At 43.6% G+C, this 24,437-nt stretch overlaps 1 protein-coding gene across 2 annotated transcripts in view; it reads left to right on the forward strand.

Moving 5' to 3' along the window:
• Positions 1-24,437, forward strand: part of LOC310854368 (sodium-driven chloride bicarbonate exchanger-like) — a 93,715-nt gene that overhangs the window by 31,856 nt on the left and 37,422 nt on the right. The window contains exons 4-7 of one of the 2 annotated variants that reach the window (XM_083758968.1): positions 10,340-10,492; positions 13,561-13,702; positions 20,116-20,276; positions 21,795-21,986. In XM_083758968.1, the coding sequence (XP_083615094.1) occupies positions 10,340-10,492; positions 13,561-13,702; positions 20,116-20,276; positions 21,795-21,986 (648 nt within the window). Of the gene's footprint in view, positions 1-10,339; positions 10,493-13,560; positions 13,703-13,880; positions 13,911-20,115; positions 20,277-21,794; positions 21,987-24,437 lie in introns of those variants that run through there. The other variant, XM_083758969.1, reaches the window with a different exon arrangement.

A 24,437-nucleotide genomic window follows, 5' to 3' on the forward strand; every position in this document is an offset into this window, starting at 1 on the left:
CAACCAATACGGGGGTGGCAGAGTTGACAAATATTCATTATTCACCTCCAAAAATCTAATTTTGTTCATTCAACCGAATGTGTGAATGTGTCACTGCTAGTGAGCCAGTCAGCTCAACATTGTCACCATGACATTGCTCGGCATTGAGCGAATACAACAGAGAATTCAACTCGCGGTTGCGGTGACTTTTTTTCTTCTCTTTATTCTTTTTTTTTTAAATGTATTTTTGTGGCTTTCGCCTTTATTTAATATTTTTTATGGAGGCTGACAGGAAATGGGGAGAGAAATAGGGGGAGTGACATGCAGTAAAGGCCATCAGGATCGGGAGTCGAACCCGCGTCACACTGCCAGACTGGATTACCAGCCAAGGTGCCTGGACCGCTGAGCCACAGCCCAGGCCTTTTCTCCAGGGTCCGCAGAGAGGTGTCCGCCTGTTGAGGACCACTGCACTAGAGTGCTATGTCTAGTTTGTCTACATACAATACATTCTAAATTACATAAGTTTATCTTTTTGGGCTAAGATGGAGTCTAAACAAGAGGTGAGTTTTCAGACTACGGTGGAAGACCTGGGAGTGATGAACAGAGCAGCAGTGATGGAAAAACTACTCACATTTGTTAATACTGCAATGTAGAACTACTTCTGTTACTAGTACAAGTCCGGTAATAAACATTTACTTGAGTAAAAGTACTAAAGTATTGGTATCAAAATGTACTTTAAAGGACAACTTTAGTTTTTTCAACTAAGGTTCATGTTTTAGGTTGTTATTAGAGAGAGTAAAAGATGAGTGTTCATTTTTTTTCATTTGCTGCTTTCTTTATAGTTTTAGCGATTTTTGCGATTTTTGACAGGGGGGCGGTAATCTCCATAGGGGGATTTTAGATCGCCTCATATGAGAACTGTGTTTGAAAAATAAACCGATCACCCCGGCCTTTTCACTCATATGGACATGAAGCATCGACTGAAGGTGTAAATGTACAAATATACCCAAAGAGTAACAAAATAAGCGTTAGAAACGAGTCAAACAACCCAGAGACTACATTTCCGGGTAGGCGGGGTGGCTGCATCTGCAGATGGTCGGTTTATTTTTCAAACACAGTTCTTATGAAGCGACCTAAAATTGCCCTATGGAGATTTCACTGCAAATAAAAAAACCTGTGTATCGGTGCCCTCTACTGAAAGTAACGTCAGACTCTATACCAACCTAAAACATGAACCTTGGTTGAAAAAAAAACAAAGTTGTCCTTTAAGTATACCAAAAGAATGCAGATTGTCCCATTTCACAAGTTGAAAATGCATACAAATCTTTTAGAAAATAGCAGTAAAAGTACAATCTTTGCCTCTGAGATGTAGTGGAGTACAAGTAAAAGTACTGGAAATTGGAAATACTCAAGTAAAGTACAAATACCTCGTAATATAAATGTACTTTGTTACTTTCCACCACTGGTTTTCAGACTAAAGGCGGAAGATTGGGAGTGAGTCTGCAAACAGTGACAATGCAATGTTTGTCTACCGGACACAGTTCTTTCCACATTAAATATCCGGAGAGCAGTGGTGGAAATGTACTGTACCGAGTCAATGAACCACCTAGAATGATGTAGCCAAAAAGAGGTGGCTGAAATCTGCCTGAATAATGCGTTTTATATTTACTGTCCAAATGATGTGAAAATATTGAGGGCGGGATAATGAGCCTAGAACCTTGGCAGAGTACAGTCTACCCAGGGGGCAAAGGGGGTTGACCTGCATTTGCCATGACCTCAAAGGTTGTCCACCAGAAATAGTATCTATGACCCCGTAGGATCACAACCTATATGGACAACCCGGTCAATTTTTTGCTGGAAGTCCAATATGGCCGCCGCAATGTTGGCCCCTATTAGTTATAATGGGGGGTGAATAGGGCAAAATTTTAAACCGAAACCAAAATCCACGAAACTTCTCAGGTTGATCAATGATATAAATATGAACATTTTTTGTATTGAAAGTTTCCATGAATTTCAATATGGCCGCCACAATATGGCCGCCACTATATTGGCACCCAGAAAATAGGTTTGGCTCTAACTTCTGAACCAGATGAGCTAGAAACGCAAACTCGGTGTCTATTTAATGTTTTCTGACCATGAGAGACTCAATGGAATACCTATTCTCATTATTGGGTGTGTCTGGACCCTTATTGTGCAAGTTTACAAGATGGTGGCTACCCGAAATAGTGCTTTACCATGATTTCTACCATGATTGTTGACTGTTTTAGCACACACAAGCAATATTAATCCATTGGCTAAGATTTATGACACAGAAGGGACATATATATATATATATATCTTTGACCTTGCATATTGTCATTTCCCCTCAGATCCTATGTCGAGTTGTAGGAATGATTTCAGATAAAATCAGAGACCAAAACAATGTATCTTAGAGATTACTTTACTATGGGACTGATACTATGGGATTGGATGGGACTGAATGGGAGTGACAGTCCCATAGTAACAGTACCTCCCATTCACTCCCTCACTCCCATTCAGTCCCATTCACTCCCATCGTGTCAGTCCCATAGTAACAGTACCTCCCATTCAGTTACATTCCCTCCCATTCACTCCCATAGTATCAGTCTCATAGTAACAATACCTCCCATTCACTCCCATGCACTCCCATAGTATCAGTCCCATAGTAACAGTACCTCCCTTTCACTCCCATTCAGTCCCATAGTATCAGTAACTCCCATTCACTCCCATAGTATCAGTCATATAGTAACAGTACCTCCCTTTCACTCCCATTCAGTCCCATAGTATCAGTCCCATACAGTACCTCCCATTCACTCCCATTCAGTCCCATGCACTCCCATAGTATCAGTCCCATAACTAAAAAACGTTGCATGGATGCACCTGGGACGTATCCTCAGTGATGTATCCTGAGGTCAACGGGGTTTCGGATCTCTCAACATCATACCCCTCACTCAGGCGACCCAGCCGGGGTTGATCAAGTCCCGAATTACGTCCCAGTAGCTACCCTCAATCAGTCCCACTAGGGAAAAACCAGCGGCACACAATCCGTTGGAACTACTCCAGAACTACTCTGCCAGGGATGGGAGGTACACTTCTGGCACATGGAGGGACTAGGCTCTGTGGGTTGTCTCCTGGTCGGGCCCCTCCTACATCTCACCAGGTCCACTCCTGCTCTCACCAGGAGTAGAGCGAGGACCTGTGCGTTGCACCAGAGTCCCAGCACCAGACAGTTCATTCAGGAGTGGTGGGCATTGGGCAATGGTTCCGCAGGGTCATGGTGCTGTGGTTCCGCTTGCTGCTTGCATGGCCCTCCCAAAGGCCTCACCGAGGGTTGTTGGACTTCATCCTCACAGAGGACACAGGCTGGGGCACTAACCCATACTGCTCACCCGGGTGCCGTCTACATTCCGGCTGTCACCCGTCTCTCCGGTGTCACCAGACTATACCTGGTTGTCACATAGTCTATTCCTATGAGTCACTATATAAATAGAAGAACTATAACTAAAAAACATCGCATGGATGCACCTGGGACGTATCCTCAGTGATGTATCCTGAGGTCAACGGTGTTTCGGATCTCTCAACATCATACCCATCACTTAGGCGACCCAGCCGGGAGTGATCAAGTCCAGACTTACGTCCCAGTAGCTACCCTCAATCAGTCCCACTAGGGAAAAACCAGGGGCACACAATCTGTTGGAACTACTCCAGAACTACTCTGCCAAGGCTGTGAGGTACACTTCTGGCACATGGAGGGACTAGGCTCTGTGGGTTGTCTCCTGGCCGGGTACTGTTACCCATAGTAACAGTACCTCCCTTTCACTCCCATTCACTCCCATAGTATCAGTCCCATAGTAACAGTACCTCCCATGCACTCCCATAGTATCAGTCCCATAGTAACAGTACCTCCCTTTCACTCCCATACAGTCCCATTCACTCCCATTCTATCAGTCCCATAGTAACAGTACCTCCCATTCAGTCCCATTCACTCCCATTTTGAAAGATGTGTTAAAATGGCCTAAGTCACATTTTATTATGACTTAGGCAAAATAATATGGCCTAAGTCTCCCTCTTGACATAGGCCATTGTTTTAATAGGGTGTAACAGGAAGGCCTTTTACATTAGGGCTCGGGTGATTTTACCAGAGGTGGCCAGCATCACCAGGTGGTGATTTAGGCCAAAAAGGCAATTTGGCAAAAAATGACTTAGGCAATTAGTTTAATAAGGTGACGATATTCAAAACAGTCAACAATCATGGTAGAAATCATGGTAAAGCACTATTTTGGGTAGCCACCATCTTGTAAATATGCACAATAAGGGTCCAGACACACCCAATAATAAAAAATTGTTATTCCATTGAGTCTCTCATGGTCAGAAAACATGAAATAGACACTGATTTTGCGTTTCGAGCTCATCTGGTTCAGAAGTTAGAGCCAAACCTATTTTCTGGGTGCTAATATTGTGGCGGCCATATTGAATTTCATGGAAACCTTCAATACAAAATATGTTCATATTTATATCATTGATCAACCTGAGAAGTTTCGTGGATTTTGGTTTCGGTTTAAAATTTTGCCCTATTCACCCCCCATTATAACTAATAGGGGCCAATATTGCGGCGGCCATATTGGACTTCCAGCAAAAAATTTACCGGGTTGTCCATATAGGTTGTGATCCTACGGGGTCATAGATACTATTTCTGGTGGACAACCTTTGAGGTCATGGCAAATGCAGGTTTCCTAAAAAAAGGGTGGTTTGCCCCCTGGGTAGTCTGTAGAAGTGCGGAGGCTGCTGGTATAAGCTCGGCCCTAGCAACCAGACACCAAGTCAACCCTTCTGATTATTATTATTATTATAAAACACAACACTCTATAAGTCCTCATTTCTTTCTTCCTAGCATATGATTTATTCTTTGCATAAGACACTGTGGGAGCTGTGATTTTTGGGTTGTGATACTCTTCTACTCATCATTGGTGAGATGATGCTGGCATCTCAAGCACTCTGCTGTTTGGATGTTGGTGGTTACCATTCTTAGTTGATGGTCTGGCAGCCTGTAACACATGCAGAAACTGTCTGTCTGCAGTGTTAATTTTGTTGATGACTAAGACTAAAAGACTAAGGTTTTGGAGGTTTTGTCGACTAAAACTAAACTAAGACTGGAAGAGCCACGCATCGACTTCTCTAATATACGGCAACCTTCCCCGTGTTTCTTCACTAGTCCGATCCAGAAGAACACAGTTTGCTGGCCACTGCTACAGAACTGATCATGAGGTTATATCTTCCCTTTTCTCTGGAATCCTGCCTCAAAGCAGATCAGAGGTAGAACACTGTCGTTCCCTGATGTCATAGCTAGGGACACGACACATGCATCAGTAAGCAGGAACTGAGGATGGCAATGAAGGACCGGAAAGTCTGGCGTGGCATTGTGAAATCCATGATCTCGACCGCTGATGATGAAGACTAAACCATTTCTGAAGACTAAATAGGACGAAGACTAAATAAAGACTAAATATTCTTATGGCAAAATTAACATTGTTTTAAGGCTAAGACTAAATGGCTGGGTTTCTCAAATACATGTTGTGTCGCACGTATAGTGCAGCGCAGAAGCCAGTGTGTCTTTGTTTGGGAAACACGACAAAAAATAGTTTTTATAGACAAAAAAAACCTAGACTAGAGCACGCAACCCTATCGGGCTTTTGAATGACACGGTAGACTCGATGCGACTGGGCGGGATTCTTGCATATTTAATTTGCTGCGTTTGCCTTCACACTGCGCTGTCATCCGCAACAATTGGAAACGGAGAACTTTATTAATGTGTTCAATTCATAAACTACACAGTGAAATCTATGGTTTTAAATGGGAGGCAGTCAAAGTTACCAATACAAGCTAGTTAATTCAGCATTATTTTATTGACCAGTCAGGCCTCAGGCCACCCTTGCAGGCCTCGGACGAGGCCTACTAGGCCGCACTTAATTTCAGACTAAGATTATAAATCAAAATCTTCTGTCAGTCTGTCTGTCTGTCTCGCTTTCACTCGTCCCCCTTCTCCACGCACGCACGCACGCACGCACACACACACGCACGCTCTTTCTTGAGCCTTTTCATATTCATTAGTGACTAAAGCATTGTGCACATACATACAGATACATACTGTCCTGTACATGCACTCTCTGGGTCACACACATGACTGCATGTATTTGAGCGTTGAAAGATTGAATGCCAGAGAGAGAGAGAGAGAGACAGAGAGAGCTTCCATGACATCAGGGACTATATAATAATGGATGCGCTCAAGCCTAAATTGAACTGAAGCAACGTACTGTATGGATCCATTGGTGTCCCGTTACGCCGGTCGTCAGTGGTGGAAAAAGTACTCAAATTATTGTACTTAAGTAAAAGTATGAATACTGCAATGCAGAAATACTCAAGTAAAAGTCCTGAATTCAAACTGCACTTGAGTAAAAGTACAAAAGTACTGGCTTCAAAATGTACTTAAAGTACCAAAAGTAACTAAACGTACTGTAGAATGTCCAATTTCTAATTGTTATGACCTGGCTCTTAGGCCATAACAAAAGGAGGAAGACACACGGCTGTTTAAAAGTGTACACAATTATGTACTTATTTACAACATAAATTAACTCAAAATATGCATCAAACAATAATAGTATGAGGTGCGTTAGTCAGTAAGACCAGTAGTGTCAGTGAGTGGATGTGTGGTAAATGTAGTGTGTTAGTCAGTAAGACCAGTAGTGTCAGTGAGTGGATGTGTGGTAAATGTAGTGTGTTAGTCAGTAGATCAGTAGTGTACAGTAAGTGAGTGGATGTGTGGTAAATGTAGTGTGTTAGTCAGTAGATCAGTAGTGTCAGTGAGTGGATGTGTGGTAAATGTAGTGTGTTGTCAGTAAGATCAGTAGTGTCAGTGAGTGGATGTGTGGTAAATGTAGTGTGTTAGTCAGTAAGACCAGTAGTGTACAGTAAGTGAGTGGATGTGTGGTAAATGTAGTGTTAGTCACTAAGACCAGTAGTGTACAGTAAGTGAGTGGATGTGTGGTAAATGTAGTGTGTTAGTCAGTAAGACCAGTAGTGTACAGTAAGTGAGTGGATGTGTGGTAAATGTAGTGTGTTAGTCAGTAAGACCAGTAGTGTAAGTGAGTGGATGTGTGTTAAATGTAGTGTGTTAGTCAGGTTCCCCCAGGTTGGCGGAGGGTGTGTAGAGCCCAGGATCACAGTAGATAATTGACACAGGGGTGAAAAATGGATTACAAAATCTTGGGATAAAAATATAATAAAAAAAAGGTAGACGCCCCTTTCGGCTCTGGAGCGTATGTGCTCAAGGGAGTGCAAAATAATCCCGAGATTCCTTGCGAAGCACCGCGGAAGCATGAGTGTGCGTCAAAGAGCACATGTTTGGGTCTGATAGGACCTGGAAAAGATGTGCTGTGATTGGCCAGTAGTCACTTGAGTGGCAGCGTGCCTTCCACTCTTCCGGCATACTTCCTCCCCCAGTGTAAATTATTCCGCCCTCCCATCGACACACATGGCTCCAAACGAACGGCAGCGACCAATGGGGCATCTATTTTTTTTAAATATCGATGCTTTTAAAGTGGAGTAAAAGTACACTATTTGGATCTGAGATGTAATGGACTAGAAGCAAGGGTCCTTGAAATTAAACGAGTTGAGAATCACTGCTAGGGCCGTACAAATCTACTCTTATGGTGGGTCCCTGGAATATCTTTTTAAATGGGGGCCTGAGGGCTAATTAGTGTCAATTTGGGGGTCCTTGACATGGGGAACCACTCGTATGTAGCACAAGTAGTACATACAGTACAGTTCTGTGGTAAAGAAGGCACGAGGCCGGGAGCCCAGCGGGCCCAGAGTCTGTTTGCATTACCTTCATGTACTATGGCCCCATGGATGTAGTCACCCACGCAATTGTTTGCACGCATGCATGCATGCGTCCAAACACGGAACACACGGCAATGCGTATACACGCATGCACACACGCACGTTCACACATACACTCATGCACGCATGCATGCACAGCACGCACGTACAGCACGCACGCACGTACAGCACGCACACACACACACACACACACACACACACTGTGGCAGTTCACCGTGCCACTGACACTGAATTGAACTCTGAATTATTGTTTATGTTGCAGAGAGTTACATTTGTTATTGGACTATATATATTGTTTGATGCTTGATTCAAGTTGATTGATAATTGGTTGACTCCATTGTAGGGAGCAACTACCAGCTGTGGGGTGTGGGGAACATGCCAACAGTGTGAGGGTTTGTGATGGAGTATTTATCATTGTGTGTAGATAATGGGTTGAATATTTTGTAACGTGAATTCTGATGTCTCTGGACATTGAGAAGTAACTGGGGTAATTGTGGAATCAATGTAGGGTTGGTATGGTCCGTGGGAGGGGCTTAGCCTATAAGTAGGGAGACTTCCCACTGCCAGGCAGTCAAAGCAGGACTGCAGAGGTGTGAGGACCTAGGGCCAACCTGCCCAGTTTACTGTGTAAATACCTTCGTTCAGTTTTGATGGTCTGTGAAAAGGTGAATAAAGAACCGACTTCTCTGCATCCAAGGTCTCTGTCTGACAGTTTTCTCCAACTTTTGGCTGTTCTTCCTACATGTGCCTTATATTCTCGGCAAACACTACCCACACCATAGGGCAAAGTGTGGCACACACACACACACACACACACACACACACACACACACACACACACACACACACACACACACACACACACACACACACACACACACACACACACACACACACACACACACACACACACACACTGAGATATTATATTATATATACACACAGTCTCTCTCTTTGTGAGAGTGTCGAGCGGCCAAGGCAACAAATGAATAGAGACCAGTCCAGGGCACCTTCAATAAGGCTTTATTTCTCCATTGTTTCTCAATCACTTTGACAGTCATATGCAAGACAACCTGTCATATCTCGGGTTAAAGACAACTGCCTGCCTTTTATAGGGCAGTCCATTACCTGGTTAGCACCTACCATTCCCCGGGTAACAATAACAATATTCCCCACTCTTAGAATCACACAATGCCATTTTATATAAACTTACTCCATGTATATGCACCCTCAATACCTATTCACAGTTAGTAGTTAGCATAGAAATATATACATAACACATACAGGATTACATTCATTATAGTCCATCTCAATCCCCCATGCTATCCATTTCCCACTCTGTCCCTCCCGGAACTATAAAAGGGGTGCCTATACCCGGAGGGAACTCATTTGCCCGAACACCACCCTGAGAGGAGGATGAGAGTAAACAGAGGTAAGTTTAGACATCAGAGATTTACATTCCTGCTTCACAAGTCTTCTCATTATACTGGTCAATTAGAAAGTATGCTGTCCTCTTTATTCCTAAACTAATGTGCCTTATATCTGTTCATTTGTAGGTGTATGATGAGATCCGCCACTTCAACGAATCACCGACAACTCAGTGTCCCCCCTGTATAACCTTGAGCTGCCCGCACCCCCCCCTTAACTTCAATAAATGCATTTGTTACAATTTGTGTCCTTATTTACATTATACCATACATGTAGAATTGTGTTAGAATCTGCATTAGGTATAGTAACGGCGTCCGCCGTTACACTCTCTGTCCTCTCTCTCTCTCAATTAAATTCAACTAGACCTGTCCGTGCCCGTCGGCCACCGGCCTACTTGGGAACCTAATGATATACGTTGTCATAGCACCCGTTTTAACTGTCAGCCGGTGTCCCACATGGAGATCTGTGTATGTGCCTGTGTGTGAAGACTGCAAAGTGTACTTGGCAATCGGCCCACTGGCAGAGCCTGATTGGTTGAGCTTCAATTGGCTGAGGCAGAGGCTGGAAATTGCACAGGTGAAAGGAGTTGTCCTCATTAGGCCCACTGGCAGAGCCTGGCCCAGGTGAAAGGATTTGGCCTCATTAGGCCCACTGGCAGAGCCTGGTCCAGGTGAAAGGAGTTGGCCTCTGGCAGAGCCTGACCAGAGCCTTTTGTGGTGGTTCTGGAGAACCGTGGGTCCGACCGACTCGATACCTGGCACTGCACTCCCTCTCTCTCTCAATTCAATTCAATGGGGCTTTTTTGTCATGAGAAAACATTCACTCTCACACTCTCTTTTACACAAACACACACACACACGCAAATGCAGTTGCTGTATTCAAACACACGCTCCCTCTCTTCCATACAAACCCCTGTCATCTTTTAGAACCCTGACTCCCACACTGTTGTAAAATGGATATTTTAGTTCTTAAATATAGCATAATTGTTTCTCACATATGGTCCCTGTTGTCTCCGCAGGCCACCGCACGCTATACATCGGCGTCCACGTGCCCTTGGGCAGGAAGTCGCACCGCCGTCACCACGGCCGCCACCACGGACACCGACACAGGAAGCGCTCCAAGGAGAGGGACTCTGGAGTGGACGGAGACGGACACGAATCCCCCTCCCACAGTAAGTCCCCCACAGGGCTAAATATCCCCCTCCCACAGTAAGTCCCCCACAGGGCTAAATATCCCCCTCCCACAGTAAGTCCCCCACAGGGCTAAATATCCCCCTCCCACAGTAAGTCCCCCACAGGGCTAAATATCCCCCTCCCACAGTAAGTCCCCCACAGGGCTAAATATCCCCCTCCCACAGTAAGTCCCCCACAGGGCTAATTATCCCCCTCCCACAGTAAGGGCCGATTCATACTCCTATTTTAGAGCCGAATAAAAGTCGGTTCGGCGCTGTAGAGCCTACAATTTGACGTCATTTGAGGTTCGGGGGGGGGCGGGTACCGTCCTAAAGTCGGCTCTGAAAATGCTACTGAAAATTTCTGACGAGCCGAAATCATTTCGGCACTACAGCGCCGAAACAGTGGTAAAATAGGAGTATGAATCGGCCCTTAGTCCCCCACAGGGCTAAATATCCCCCTCCCACAGTAAGACCCCCACAGGGCTAAATATCCCCCTCCCACAGTAAGTCCCCCACAGGGCTAAATATCCCCCTCCCACAGTAAGACCCCCACAGGGCTAAATATCCCCCTCCCACAGTAAGTCCCCCACAGGGCTAAATATCCCCCTCCCACAGTAAGTCCCCCACAGGGCTAAATATCCCCCTCCCACAGCAGTGTTGTTTTCGTCGACTAAAACTAAGACGAAAAATGTTCGTCGACTACCTATTTTCGCTGACCAAAACAAATGAAAACTAAGCTACGATGACTAAAACTAAGACTAAATATACTGACAATTTCGTCGACAAATAAAAACTAGACTAGAATGTTAGGAAGGGACTAGTGGACAAGAGATCCAGTATAAGTCATTTTACACTTGGTTGCATGCTGAAAATAGCAGATCTACAAGCTCACAACGCGTTGCAACGCGACGTGTTGTGAGCTTGTAGATCGGCTATTTTCAGCAAGTGTAAAAACACTCATTACGACGGCATCAAGACCCACCAAAATACATTTTAGTCGACTAAATCAACTGTAGATTTAGTCGACTAAAATCTTATGACATTTAGTCGACTAAAACTAGACTAGTGACTAGAACTAGACTAATGAAGTTTCAGTCCAAAGACTATGACTAAACTGCTGCCAAAAACAACACTGTCAACAAAATGTATAGGGCTGTAGAGGTTAATGTAATAATAATTAAAGAAACTAGTAACTAAAGTTTTCAAATAAATGTAGTAGAGTAAAAGTAGGCCTACAATATTTGCCTCTGCGATAGGAGGAAATATTCATAAAGTAGGCTACAAATACATCAACATTGTGCTTAAGTACAGTACTTAGTACTTAGTAAATGTACTTAGTTACTTTACACCACTGCCCAGCGGGGCTACTGTAAATATGGCGTGTCTTCCCTCTGCAATGCCCCACTTCCCATCGGCCGGCGGTACGCTTTTAGATGACTTCATGAACTTTATTGATCCCCCCCTGAGGGGAAACTCCAGCTTCAGATGAGCTCCACTGTGGGACCACAGAGCAGCTCGGACCCAGAGGTGCCTTGCTCCAGGGTACGTGGCTGCAGTGTTGTTTTCGTCGACTAAAACTAAGACGTTCGTCGACTACCTTTTTTCACTGACTAAAACTAAATAAAAACTAAATAAAAACGAACCTATGATGACTAAAACTAAGACTAAATATACTGACAATTTCGTCAACAAATAAAAACTAGACTAAAATGTTAGGAAGGGACTAGTGGACAAGAGATCCAGTTTTATGCTGGGTTGCATGATGAAAATAGCAGATATACAATCTCGTTGCGCTGTGACGCGTTGTGAGATTGTATATCTGCTATTTTCACCATGCAACCAAAGTGTAAAATATGTCATTACAATGACATCAAGGCCTGTCGACTAAATCTACAGTTGATTTAGTCGACTAAAACTAGACTAAACACTAGAACATTCCAGGTGACTAAAATGTGACTAAAACTAAGTGAAAACTATTCAAGAGACTATGACTAAAACTAAAATAGAAATTTGCTGCCAAAATCAACATTGCGTGGCTGATTAATGTTCGGAGAAGGGGGAGAGTTGACCTCATGCAGTCTGGCAGTGGCAGGGATAGGGAACCGAAGCTGAGGGGAACCTGAGGATACACGCCTGCCTCTCTGCGATCTTCACGAGTGGTACATGACTAATAACCGCTATATGTCGCGTTCGCACGCAAAGACGAATGGGAGTGTCGTTTGGAGCAGCTGCGCACATCGCTGCGTCTTTGCGTCGCTTCCATCGACAATGAATGGTAGACTGTATCTTTGACGTCTGCCCGTGTGAACGCACCATTACATAATGTCATCTTCTTCTTTTTTTCTGTGTACACAAAAGACTGCATGTGCTGTAAAGAAAAGCGCTTCATTATTTATAGTACCTCTTTTGCCACCAGCTCAGTGGCCTTGTGGTTAGAGTGTCCGCTCTGAGACTGGGAGGTCGGGGTTCGATCCCCGGCCGGGTCATACCAAAGACTCTAAAAATGGGACCCAGTGCCTCCCTGCTTGACACTCAGCATCAAGGGTTGGACACCCCCTGGACATGACGCTAGTATATCACAGGGACTTAGCCCCAAAACAGGAGATAGGCTCCTGCCCTATGGGCCTCATGGCTCGGCAAGGCTACTTACTTACTTTTGCCTCCATGTGCTGTACAGCATTTCCATGTCACTTAAATTAAAGTGTACGTTTTGATTTGTTTGTTGTGAGCGATGTTGTTCTAACTAGGGCTTTAAGCAACTATTCGACTATTCAACTATTCAACTAGTCGACTAGTTGACCTTGTTGGTACTAGTTGACTAGTCACTGGTTGATAAGAAAGTTTTTTTCTCCCCGTTTTTGTAGGCCTCAAGATCAGCTAGATTATAGTTATAGTCACCAATGTATACAGTTTTTAAATGTACAAATATTATTTTAACATAATGGGTAGTTAAACAACTAGTCGACTAGTATACTAGGCAACTAGTCACCTAGTAAAATTCACTAGAATTCACTAGTTCTAACATTGTGCCATCTTTGTGTGCATACATTTTTCTCTGTCTGCAGCAGACACACCGGCCCAGCGGGTGCAGTTCCTCCTGGGGACAGAGGATGGCGACGAGGAGCACATGCCCCACGCCCTGTTCACAGAGCTGGACGAGATCTGCCTCCGGGAGGGAGAGGACGCAGAGTGGAAGGAAACGGCCAGGTACACAGTACACTACACTACCCACAATGCACTCTGTTCACAAAGTATCACAGATCTGCCTCCGGGAGGGAGAGGACGCAGACGCAGAGTGGAAGGAAACGGCCAGGTACACAGTACACTACAGTGTACCCACAATGCACTCTGTTCACAAAGTATCACAGATCTGTCTCCGGGAGGGAGAGGACGCAGAGTGGAAGGAAACGGCCAGGTACACAGTACACTACACTACCCACAATGCACTCTGTTCACAAAGTATCACAGATCTGCCTCCGCGAGGGAGAGGACGCAGAGTGGAAGGAAATGGCCAGGTACACAGTACACTACACTACCCACAATGCACTCTGTTCACAAAGTATCACAGATCTGCCTCCGCGAGGGAGAGGACTCAGAGTGGAAGGAAATGGCCAGCTAGGCTACCCACTAGCCTGCGAAGCATTCCTTTTCGGGTTCATGATCATGATGTTGTAGTCACTGATTTGTAGTCATCAGGCAGGAAACCACAACCGGAATAATAACTACCTGAAAGTAATTTTACGGCCTACCCAATAAAATCCTTGATGCGGCGTAGTTTTGCTGGTTTTCAAAATACAAAATAAATATAAATGTGAGTGTACTTTCCAGAGACTATTTAGTGTCTGTATACCTTTGTGATCCCACAGTGAAATTCTATTTCATTGGGTTTTTCGACTTTTAATTGATTTATAAAAGAGTATACATGTATATAAGATAGAGAGTAGGCATGTGACGGTATATCGATATTAATCCCGATGATTATCATTGTGAATCCCGACGGTACAGTACAGTACTACAAAGAACAGTATATTACAGTACTACGACGTACAGTACAGTACTACGACGTACAGTACAGTACACCACAGTACCAACAGCACCACTCACTTCAGACTGGTCTGATTTTGAGTCTCCTCCCACCGAGTGGTTAAGAAACTATAGCTGGGGTTCCTGTGGTGTGTTACATTGAAATCGGTGACCTGCTATAAATACGGTTTCGACGGACACAACGGCTGTGCCTATTTGTTTAATTGTCTCGCACAGGGCCCTGCAAGCTGCGGGCCCTGGGGCTTAAGCGCCAGTATAGTGGAAGATTTAAGGCCGATTTTTTTGCCGTTAACTTCAAGTCATGATACAGAGAACTGCTTTGGCATGGAAGTACCTTAGGGTCATAGGAAAAGATTTATCCAAAGACACAAGCTGCATCACCTTTCATTTCTGAATTATACACCTTTTTCTAAATGGCCGCCACCATTTACAGCAATACAGCATAGCCCGTATCTTTGCTTCTGTTAGAGCTATAATAATAATATTGGTGCCAAAGTATACATTTTTAGGGTCAAGGAATCCAATTAAATAGATTTCAAGACAAACAAATCCAATTGTTTTCTCGATACCATGACAACGGGGGTCAAATATGCACATTTCATTCGAAAAAATACGTTTTAACAGGGTAACTTTACCCCCCCTCACCCACTAAAACTTTCATTTAGTTTCCTCTTTGGCATGGAAGTACCTTAGGGTCATAGGAAAAGATTCATCCAAAGACACAAGCTGCATCACCTTTCATTTCTGAAATATACACGTTTTTCAAAATGGCCGCCACCATTTACAGCAATACAGCATAGCCCATATCTTTGCTTCTGTTAGAGCTATAATAATAATATTTATGTCAAAGTGTACATTTTTGGGGTCAATAAATCTATTTCAAGTCTAAAAACCCCAAATGTTTTCTTGTTACCATGACAATAGGGCTAAAATTTGCAAATGTAATTAAGAAAATACGTTTAACAGTGTAACTTTCCACCCCCTCACCCCCTAAAACTTTAATTCAGTTTTACCTCTTGCATGGAAGTACCTTAGGGTCATAGAAATGACATTATCCAAAGAGACAAATAACATCACTCTTCATTTCTGAAATACATGTGTTTTTAAAAATGGCCGCCGCCATATACAGCATAGCCCATATCTTTGTTTCTGTTAGAGCTAAAATGATGAAATTGGTGTCAAAGTGTACATTTATGGGGTCAAGGAATCCAATTAAATAGGTTTCAAGACAAAAAAATCCAATAAGTTTTCTCATTACCATGACAACAGGGGTAAAATATGATCATTTCATTAGAAGAAACATGCTTTAACAGGGTAACCTCCACCCCCTCCCCACCACCCTAAAACTTGTACTTAGTTTTCCATTTGGCATGGAAGTAACATGCAAAGAAATTATTCGAAGAGACAAATAAGATCACTCTTCATTTCTGAAATATATGCATTTAAAAAAATGTCTGCCGCCATTTACAGCAATACAACATAGCTCATATAATTCTGTTAGAGCTATAATATTGGTTTCAACAAAGGAATTAAATTGAGTAGTTTTCAATGCAAAAAATAAATAATCACTAATTACCATGACAGCGGGTGGACAAATATGCAAATTTAATTTAAAAAAATACATTATTTACTTTTACTTTTGGTATGGAAGTACCTTATAGGGCAATAAGAAAGACATTATTCAAAGAGACAAATAAGAACACTTCATTTCTGAAATTATGCGTTTAAAAATGGCCACCACCATTTGAAGTAATACAGCAGAAGCAAAGGTATGGATCTTTATTCTTTGCTTCTGTTAAAGCTATGATGGTAAACTTCAAAGTGTACATAGGGTCAATACCCTGACAATGGGGTTGCAAATCCTATTCACATAATGTATACGAGACAAGTATCTGCAGAGAGCCATGTATAGCTGCCTCTGCATGCAGCATTTTCAAGGTGCCTTACATGGGGCCCTGTATGGGGCACTTCTTGTGGGGGATTCCGTAGTCTTACTGGGGGTCTTCAACGCACATGTGGGCAATGACAGACACTTGGGAGTGGCGTGATTGGGAGGAATGATCTCCCTGATCTGAACCCGAGTGGTGGCTTTTTATTGGACTTCTGTGCTAATTATGGGCTGACCATAACAGTTATGGTCAGTATATGTTATCCCGGGAGACTCAGGCAGTTGCAGGCCTGACGGGAAGCAGCCAGTTAGGCAACTCCACAGTGGCAAAGCCCCAGAGGTTGGTGAGATCTGTCGAGAAATGCTGAAGGCTCTGGGTGTTGAGGGGATTGGTTGACACTTGACACATCTTTTCAACATAGGGACAGATAGGGTGAGAAGTTCAGTCACGCGAGAGACTCAGAGTAGAGTCGATGCTTATTCGCCTGGAAAGGAGCCATCTTAGGTGGTTCGGGCATCTGGTTAGGATGCCTTTCGGGCATCTCCCTATAGGGAGGTCCTCGATGCAAGTCCCACTGGGAGGAGATCCTTTCATTCACAGCCATTCATTGGCCTTGGAACACTTGGAAGTTACTAATGTTGCTCTGGAGAGGGAAGTCTGTAGCTCTCTGGTGGGCTGTTGCCCCCGTGACCCGACTACGGATAAGCGGTTGAAGATGGATGGATGGATCTTTTCAATATTGCGCGGAAGTCTGGTACTGTGCCTAAAGAGTGGCAGACTGCAGTTGTGCCATTCTTTAAGAAAGGGGACCAAAGGGTGTGTGCCAATTTTAGAGGTATCTCATTGCTCAGTCTCCCTGACAAAGTTTACACCAAGGTACTGGAAAGGAGGGTCTGGCCGATAGTCAAACCTCAGATTCAAGAGGAGCAAGGTGGATTCCATCCTTGTCGTGGAATAACTGACCAGCTCTTCACTCTTGCACAGATCCTGGAAAAGGCCTGGGAGTATGTTATCCGGTCTACATGTGTTTTGTGGATGCAGGGTGCAGGAATATGGGGTGAGGGGGTCCTTGTTGAGGGCCATTCAATTTCTGTACACCCAAAGCGAGAGCTGTATCCGTGTGTGGGGCAGTAAGTCAGATTTGTTTGTGGTGGGGACTGGGGGTTGGCCTCCACCAAGGCTGCGCATTGTCACCTATCCTGTTTGTGATATTCATGGACAGGATCTCGAGACGCAGCCGTGGAGGAGAGGGTATACGCTTCGGGGAGCTAAGGGTTGCTTCACTGCTTTATGCAGATTATGTGGTCCTGATGGCACATTCGGTCCGAGACCTTCAACTCTCACTGGATTAGATTGTTGTCGAGTGTTTGGTGGCCATAGGAAGAGGATCAGCATCTCCAAATCTGAGGCCATGGTACTATATTGTGCAATGCTGGGTGAAATTTAATGTCACCTTGTTGAGACTTATTTGATTAATTATGTGCATATATATATTTTTTTTTAAGATATTTTTTGCGGCTTACGCCTTTTATTGATTTTTTTGAAGGGACAGACAGTAGGCTGACAGGAAACGGGAGAGAGATGGGGGAAGACATGCAGTAAAGGCCGTGTCGGGCTCGGGAGTCGAACCCGCGGCACACTGCGACTGGATTACCAGTCGGGTGCCCAGACCGTTACGCCACGGCCTGGGCCAATTATGTGCATATTTTACCACAATTGTGATGGTAATGAGAAAAACATTGTTTTTTTGAGCGGCACTCCTATATGAACAGCTTTGTGTGTACGTGTGTATGTATGAGCACGGAATGTGCTCAGCTGATTGGCTGATGATGTATGATGATGAGTGGAAATGAGCAAAATTTTATAACAGAAGCAAAGATATTAGATCTGCTGTATTGTTGTAAATGGTGGCGGCCATTTTGAAAATGTGTATATTTCGTAAATGAAGGGTGATGCAACCTGTCTCTTTGGATAAGTCTTTTCCAATTGCCCTAAGGCGCTTCCATGCCAAAAGGAAAACTAAATAAAAGTTTTAGGGGTGAGGGTTGGATAGTTAACCTATTAAAACATATATTTTCGAATGAAATGGCATATTTTACCCCTGTAATGAGATTGTTTTATTTGTTTTTATTTATTTTGCCTTGAAACCTATTGAATTTGATTACTTGGCTCCAAAAATGTACAATTTGACATCAATATTATTATTATAGCTCTAACAGAAGCAAAGATAGGGGCTATGCTGTATTGCTGTAAATGGTGGCGGCCATTTTGAAAAAGGTGTATAATTCAGAAATGAAAGGTGATGCAGCTTGTGTCTTTGGATACATCTTTTCCTATGACCCTAAGGTACTTCCATGCCAAAGAGGATACTAAATGAAGGTTTTAGTGGATAAGGGGGGTAAAGTTACCCTGTTAAAACGTATTGTTTCGAATGAAATGTTCATATTTTACCCCCGTTGTCATGGTAATGAGAAAACAATTGGATTTGTTGGTCTTGAAATCTATTTAATTGGATTCCTTGACCCTAAAAATGTATACTTTGGCACCAATATTATTATTATAGCTCTAACAGAAGCAAAGATAGGGGCTATGCTGTATTGCTGTAAATGGTGGCGGCCATTTTGAAAAAGGTGTATAATTCAGTAATGAAAGGTGATGCAGCTTGTGTCTTTGGATAAATCTTTTCCTATGACCCTAAGGTACTTCCATGCCAAAGAGGAAACTAAATGAAAGTTTTAGTGGGTGAGGGGGGGTAAAGTTACCCTGTTAAAACGTATTTTTTCGAATTAAAAGTGCATATTTTACCCCCGTTGTCATGGTAACGAGAAAACTATTGGGTTTTTAATTCTTGAAATCTATTTAATTGGATTCCTTGACCCTAAAAATGTATACTTTGGCACCAATATTATTATTATAGCTCTAACAGAAGCAAAGATATGGGGTATGGTGTAATAGTGGGTTATTGTCGGCGGCCATTTTGAAAAAGGTGTATATTTCATAAATGAAGGGTGATGCAGCTTGTGTCTTTGGATAAATCTTTTATTATGACCCTAAGGTACTTCCATGCCAAAGGGTTTCTCTGTATCATGACTTGAAGTCAAATGTCCCTTAAATCTTCCACTAGTAAGTTCCAGTGTTCATCCGGGCCTGTCTGTGCCAGTGTTGTTTTTGGCAGCAAATTTCTATTTTAGTTTAGTCATACTCTTTGGACTGAAACTTCATTTAGTTTTAGTCACATTTTAGTCACCTGGAATGTCTTAGTGTTAGTCTAGTTTTAGTCGACTAAATGTCATAAGACTTTAGTCGACTAAATCTACAGTTGATTTAGTCGACTAAAATGTATTTTGGCGGGCCTTGATGCTGTCGTAATGAGTGTTTTTACACTTGCTGAAAATAGCCGATCTACAAGCTTGTGAGCTTGTAGATCAGCTATTTTCAGCATGCAACCAAGTGTAAAATGCCTAATACTGGATCTCTTGTCCACTAGTCCCTTCCTAGCATTTAGTCTAGTTTTTATCTGTTGACGAAATTGTCAATACATTTAGTCTTAGTTTTAGTCATCATGGATTAGTTTTCATTTAGTTTCCATTCAGTTTTCGCCAGTGAAAATAGGTAGTCGACGAACATTTTTTGTCTTTTAGTTTTTCGACGAAAACAACACTGGTCTGTGCGTGCTTCCATTTGCAGGTGGTTGAAGTTCGAGGAGGACGTAGAGGACGGAGGAGAGAGGTGGAGTAAGCCCTACGTGGCCACGCTGTCTCTCCACAGCCTGTTTGAGCTGCGCAGCTGCATCATGAATGGCACCGTGCTGCTGGACATGAGGGCCAACTCCCTGGAGGAGATCGCAGGTACTGCAGTTTATGGAGTTTAAAGAGACTTATAGAGTTTATAGAATGTATATAGCGTTACAGTAAGAGGTATATACACACCTCAAAGCGCTGGCTCCCAAAGCACGGGACGGGACCAATTTCTTTGACCCCGTAAATGGTAAAATAAATGGTAAATGGTGCATTTATATAGCGCCTTTATCCAAGGCGCTTTGCAGAGATTGTGCATTACATTCACCCATTCACACACACATTCATACACCGGAAACCATGCAAGGCACCAACTAGCACATCGGGAGCAATTAGGGGTTCAGTGTCTTGCTCAAGGACACTTCGACAGTAACTCTGGGGGAGCCCGGGTTCGAACTGGCAACCTTACGGTTGCCATCCAGGCACTCTACCCCTGAGCCACCGCCGCCCCGTGTTTATGGGGTCGTCGTGGGTATTTATATATCACTTTTTAATGTTTTCCTAAAACCAAAAACAAACCAAAAAATATCATTTGAAAATAGCAGATCTACGAGCTCACAAAGCATAACAATTTGACCCGTCGTGAGCTTGTAGAATGTAGATTAATGGTAGGCTAATTCATAATTTCCAGAGAGGCACCAGATGTATCTTTTTGGGTCTCTCGAGCTGAAAATGTGTGGCAGAGTCCTGAGTGTACAAATGCAACCTAATGTAATGGAACCCAACCTGCCCTTGTGGCTGTTAACGCTTAACATTTATTTCCCATCTTTGTCAGACCATTATACGTTCGTTCCACTAACAGCATAGAAAGGGACAAATACGTATAAGTAAGTCAACACGATTGGCATCGTGACGGACTAGCAAAAACATCAGCTGACGTTACAATTTACCCACGTTACCCAACAAGCTCAAAATAAGCAGCTGGGTTGGGAACGGGGGCATACGTGTGCCCATATGTTTCCCATGCTTAGCCCTGTAGCCATATTCGCGAGGGAGCTAGTGCGTTGTGTTGGGCTCACCCAGGATAACCTGGACTAAGCTGAACTGTTACAACAGTCGTAACATTATGTTACTTAGGCCCAATTCCAATCCGCTCCCTTGCTGACTCAATGAGCCCTCACTGACTTAGGTGTACGTTCATGTGAAGTCTGCGAGGGCTTGAGGGCTGTCCCATTTGAAATTGGTAAGTCAGTGAGGGCTCAGCCCTGCCCCTTCATGCAGTGCACCCTTTGCCAAAGTTAGCATCGATATTTGGCCAGAATGCCCAAATATGGAGTGTTGTGATGTCAGAACAGGCCAGCTCCATATATGGAGCCTGGGCAGGGGCCCTGTCCAGAGCCCGGGCAGAGGCCTTTTGTGGCGGTTCTGGAGAACCGTGCACGGTCCGACCGACTCAACACCGGGCACTGCACTCCCTGTGGGGGCTGTGGAACGTGTTGACACTTGTGTCGGTTCTCGAGTTACATGCATTGCATGCAGTACAGACAGACACACAGAGACGTGGTGCATTTTAGTTAGGTAAACAAATGTGAGTACACTTGTTCCACAAACTTGTCCTCCTCCTTCCAGACATGGTCCTGGACCAACACGAGACGCTTGGCGGCGCGGTGGGCCCAGACGCCCGCAGAAAGATCCGCGAGGCGCTGCTCAAGCAGCACCACCACCAGAACCAAAAGAAGCTCGCCAACCGCATCCCCATCGTGCGCTCCTTCGCCGACATCGGCAAGAAGCAGTCCGAGCCGCACACCATGGACAACAATGGTGAGTCCATGGCCCTGCATGCCGCGCGCGCACGCACGCAGCACGGTGGAAAGTAATGTATAGTTGTGTATTTTCAAGTACAGTTTTGAGGTATTGGATGGATATTGTATGTCCAGCTCTTAGAGTACTTCTACTCTCCACTACGTCTCAGATCCAAATATAGTACATTCACTCCACTACAATTATTAGAAAACATTAGTTACTAGTTACTTTGTAGATTTGGATTGCTATTGCAAAACATACATTTACGGTCGCATGTATTCCTCTGCTTTTGGCTTCATGGTGTATAAATATATTGTATTATTTGTAATGTGGTAAATCATTTACATCTATTCAAGTTTGTTCAGTTCTCTTATGTCCATTTCTTGACCGGCTTTTTTGCTGTTGGTTGATCATCTCCTATTTTCTCCTCTCGTTTGTGTTTCTCAATCTCTGTGTTTGTGCGTCTTTGTCTGTGCGTCTGTTTTTCATGTGTATTGTATGTGTTTGTGTCTCTGTGTTTGCGTGTATGTGTGTGTGTGTGTGTGTGCACGCTTATGTGCATAAATGCGCCAATGCACACATCCAGTCAACTGCATCTCTTATCATAGTATAAAGTTCCCCCTGCCTGAGAATTCATCACCCAGAAAGGTCTTTTCCTGTGTATGGTGCCTGTCATGCCTGTCTGCCCTCCCGCCACCCACAAGCCCCTCCCAGAATGGTGACATCACGCCCCATGGCCAAACCAAGACCAAACGCCTTAGTTTCCTTCAGGCGGTAGCGCAGGGCTACTCTCCTGTCGAACAGCGAGACGCAGACCAGGAAATCTGGACAGGCAACTAGTTAGCCAGGACAATGCTAAATACTAATCGTAGACTAGAGGGGGGACAGAGAGTGGAGAGTGTCCTCACAAGGAAAATATTGTTTTTTTTAATCCATCCGGTCGGTCTTTGTTCTGTGGACAGTAGAAGGGAGAACAGGATCAGCAGGTCCTATAGAAGACTTTCTACGTATGCTCTGATGAAGATCTTGTAGTCACGTGACGTGTAGTCTCACGTAGCCAGACGACCGGACATACAGTATCTACTGTACCTACTACAATAACGGCTGATAACAAACCTACCCCCATACTGCTGCTTTGGAGACCAATCATGTTACCGCACCATTATGAAAGATGGTGTGAATGGAAGCCCCAAGCCCCAACATTGAATTTAGGTCAACAGACGTTTCGTTATAGGCAAAGAACTCTGATCGTCTGGCAACGCGAGACTATGTGTGTGCGATGTAACCAGACTTTCATTCTGACACGCACACACACATGCACATGCACACGCACACACACACGCAATACCACAGCAAGATTTCACTAATTGGCCTAGCTCCACCATTTTGTGAAATCACCTCTGGTGTACATGCAGTTGCTTTGCAGTGAACATGTGCATATTTGGATGCCCGCTGCTCCAGATCAAAGATGCATGTTGCTTTTGCACCTGCAAAGTTTGGATTGGATGAATATTCTTCTAAAGGGATATATTCTACTGTAAGAATGTCAATCTGTGTGACCATACCGTCCACTCTCTTTTTTCCCCACTCTCTAGCCGTCTGATAGCTAGAACAACCATACACGAGATGCCCTCCAACGGCAGTTCTAAAATGATAACAATCACTAATTACTAATAAATAATAATCGTTATATACCACGTCTTGGATAGAACAGGAACCATACTCATTATTTGGCTGCCTTTATGATCACAGATATATGGTACCATAACTCCCTCACTAATAATGCTGGTCTTTTTGAGCAAGTCACAATGTGTGTATTGATTTATTTAATAATTTGGAGACGGCGACAGTTAATGTCGAATGTTGTGTTTTGCTCAAACAGTTCACAGTTCACATCACAAAATGCTTGGAATTATATATATAAAAAGGAGCAATCTTTTACTTTATTGATCTTAAAACATAAATACAAGCCATTTGTTGATAGGCTTGAAGGTCATGCCAGAATTTAAACTATAAATTGAAAGTTAAAGATTGCACCTCATTGAGTTAACCCATTTTGGGCGGGGACCCCTTTTGGTGTTAGCATTATGTCATGCTTTAGCTATTGAAAAATAGCAGATCTACAAGCTCATATAGCTTGTAGGTCTGCTATTTTTGAAAAATCGAAGAGCGACTGACATAGAAGACATTTTTAGAATCTGATCTCAGGTCAGAATGGGTTAAGTAGAAGTTGATACACCGTCGTCACCACACAGATTGGGCACAAGGCACCCCGATCTCCATGATCTTTCATCAAATGATCTTGGCTATAGCACTACTAGAACAAATCATAGACTAGCAAGCAGCACTTAGAAAGAAAAACGGATACAACATTGATCCTTTTGTTCATCATTGCTGTAGAACAAAGCTGCAGCTTTAGTGACAAATTGTACAATGTTGCACCATTATTTCTTCAGACTCACAATTGTG

This window comes from Protomyctophum parallelum (genome assembly GCF_964188405.1).
Source record: "Protomyctophum parallelum genome assembly, chromosome: 23".
Classification (NCBI taxonomy): domain Eukaryota; kingdom Metazoa; phylum Chordata; class Actinopteri; order Myctophiformes; family Myctophidae; genus Protomyctophum; species Protomyctophum parallelum.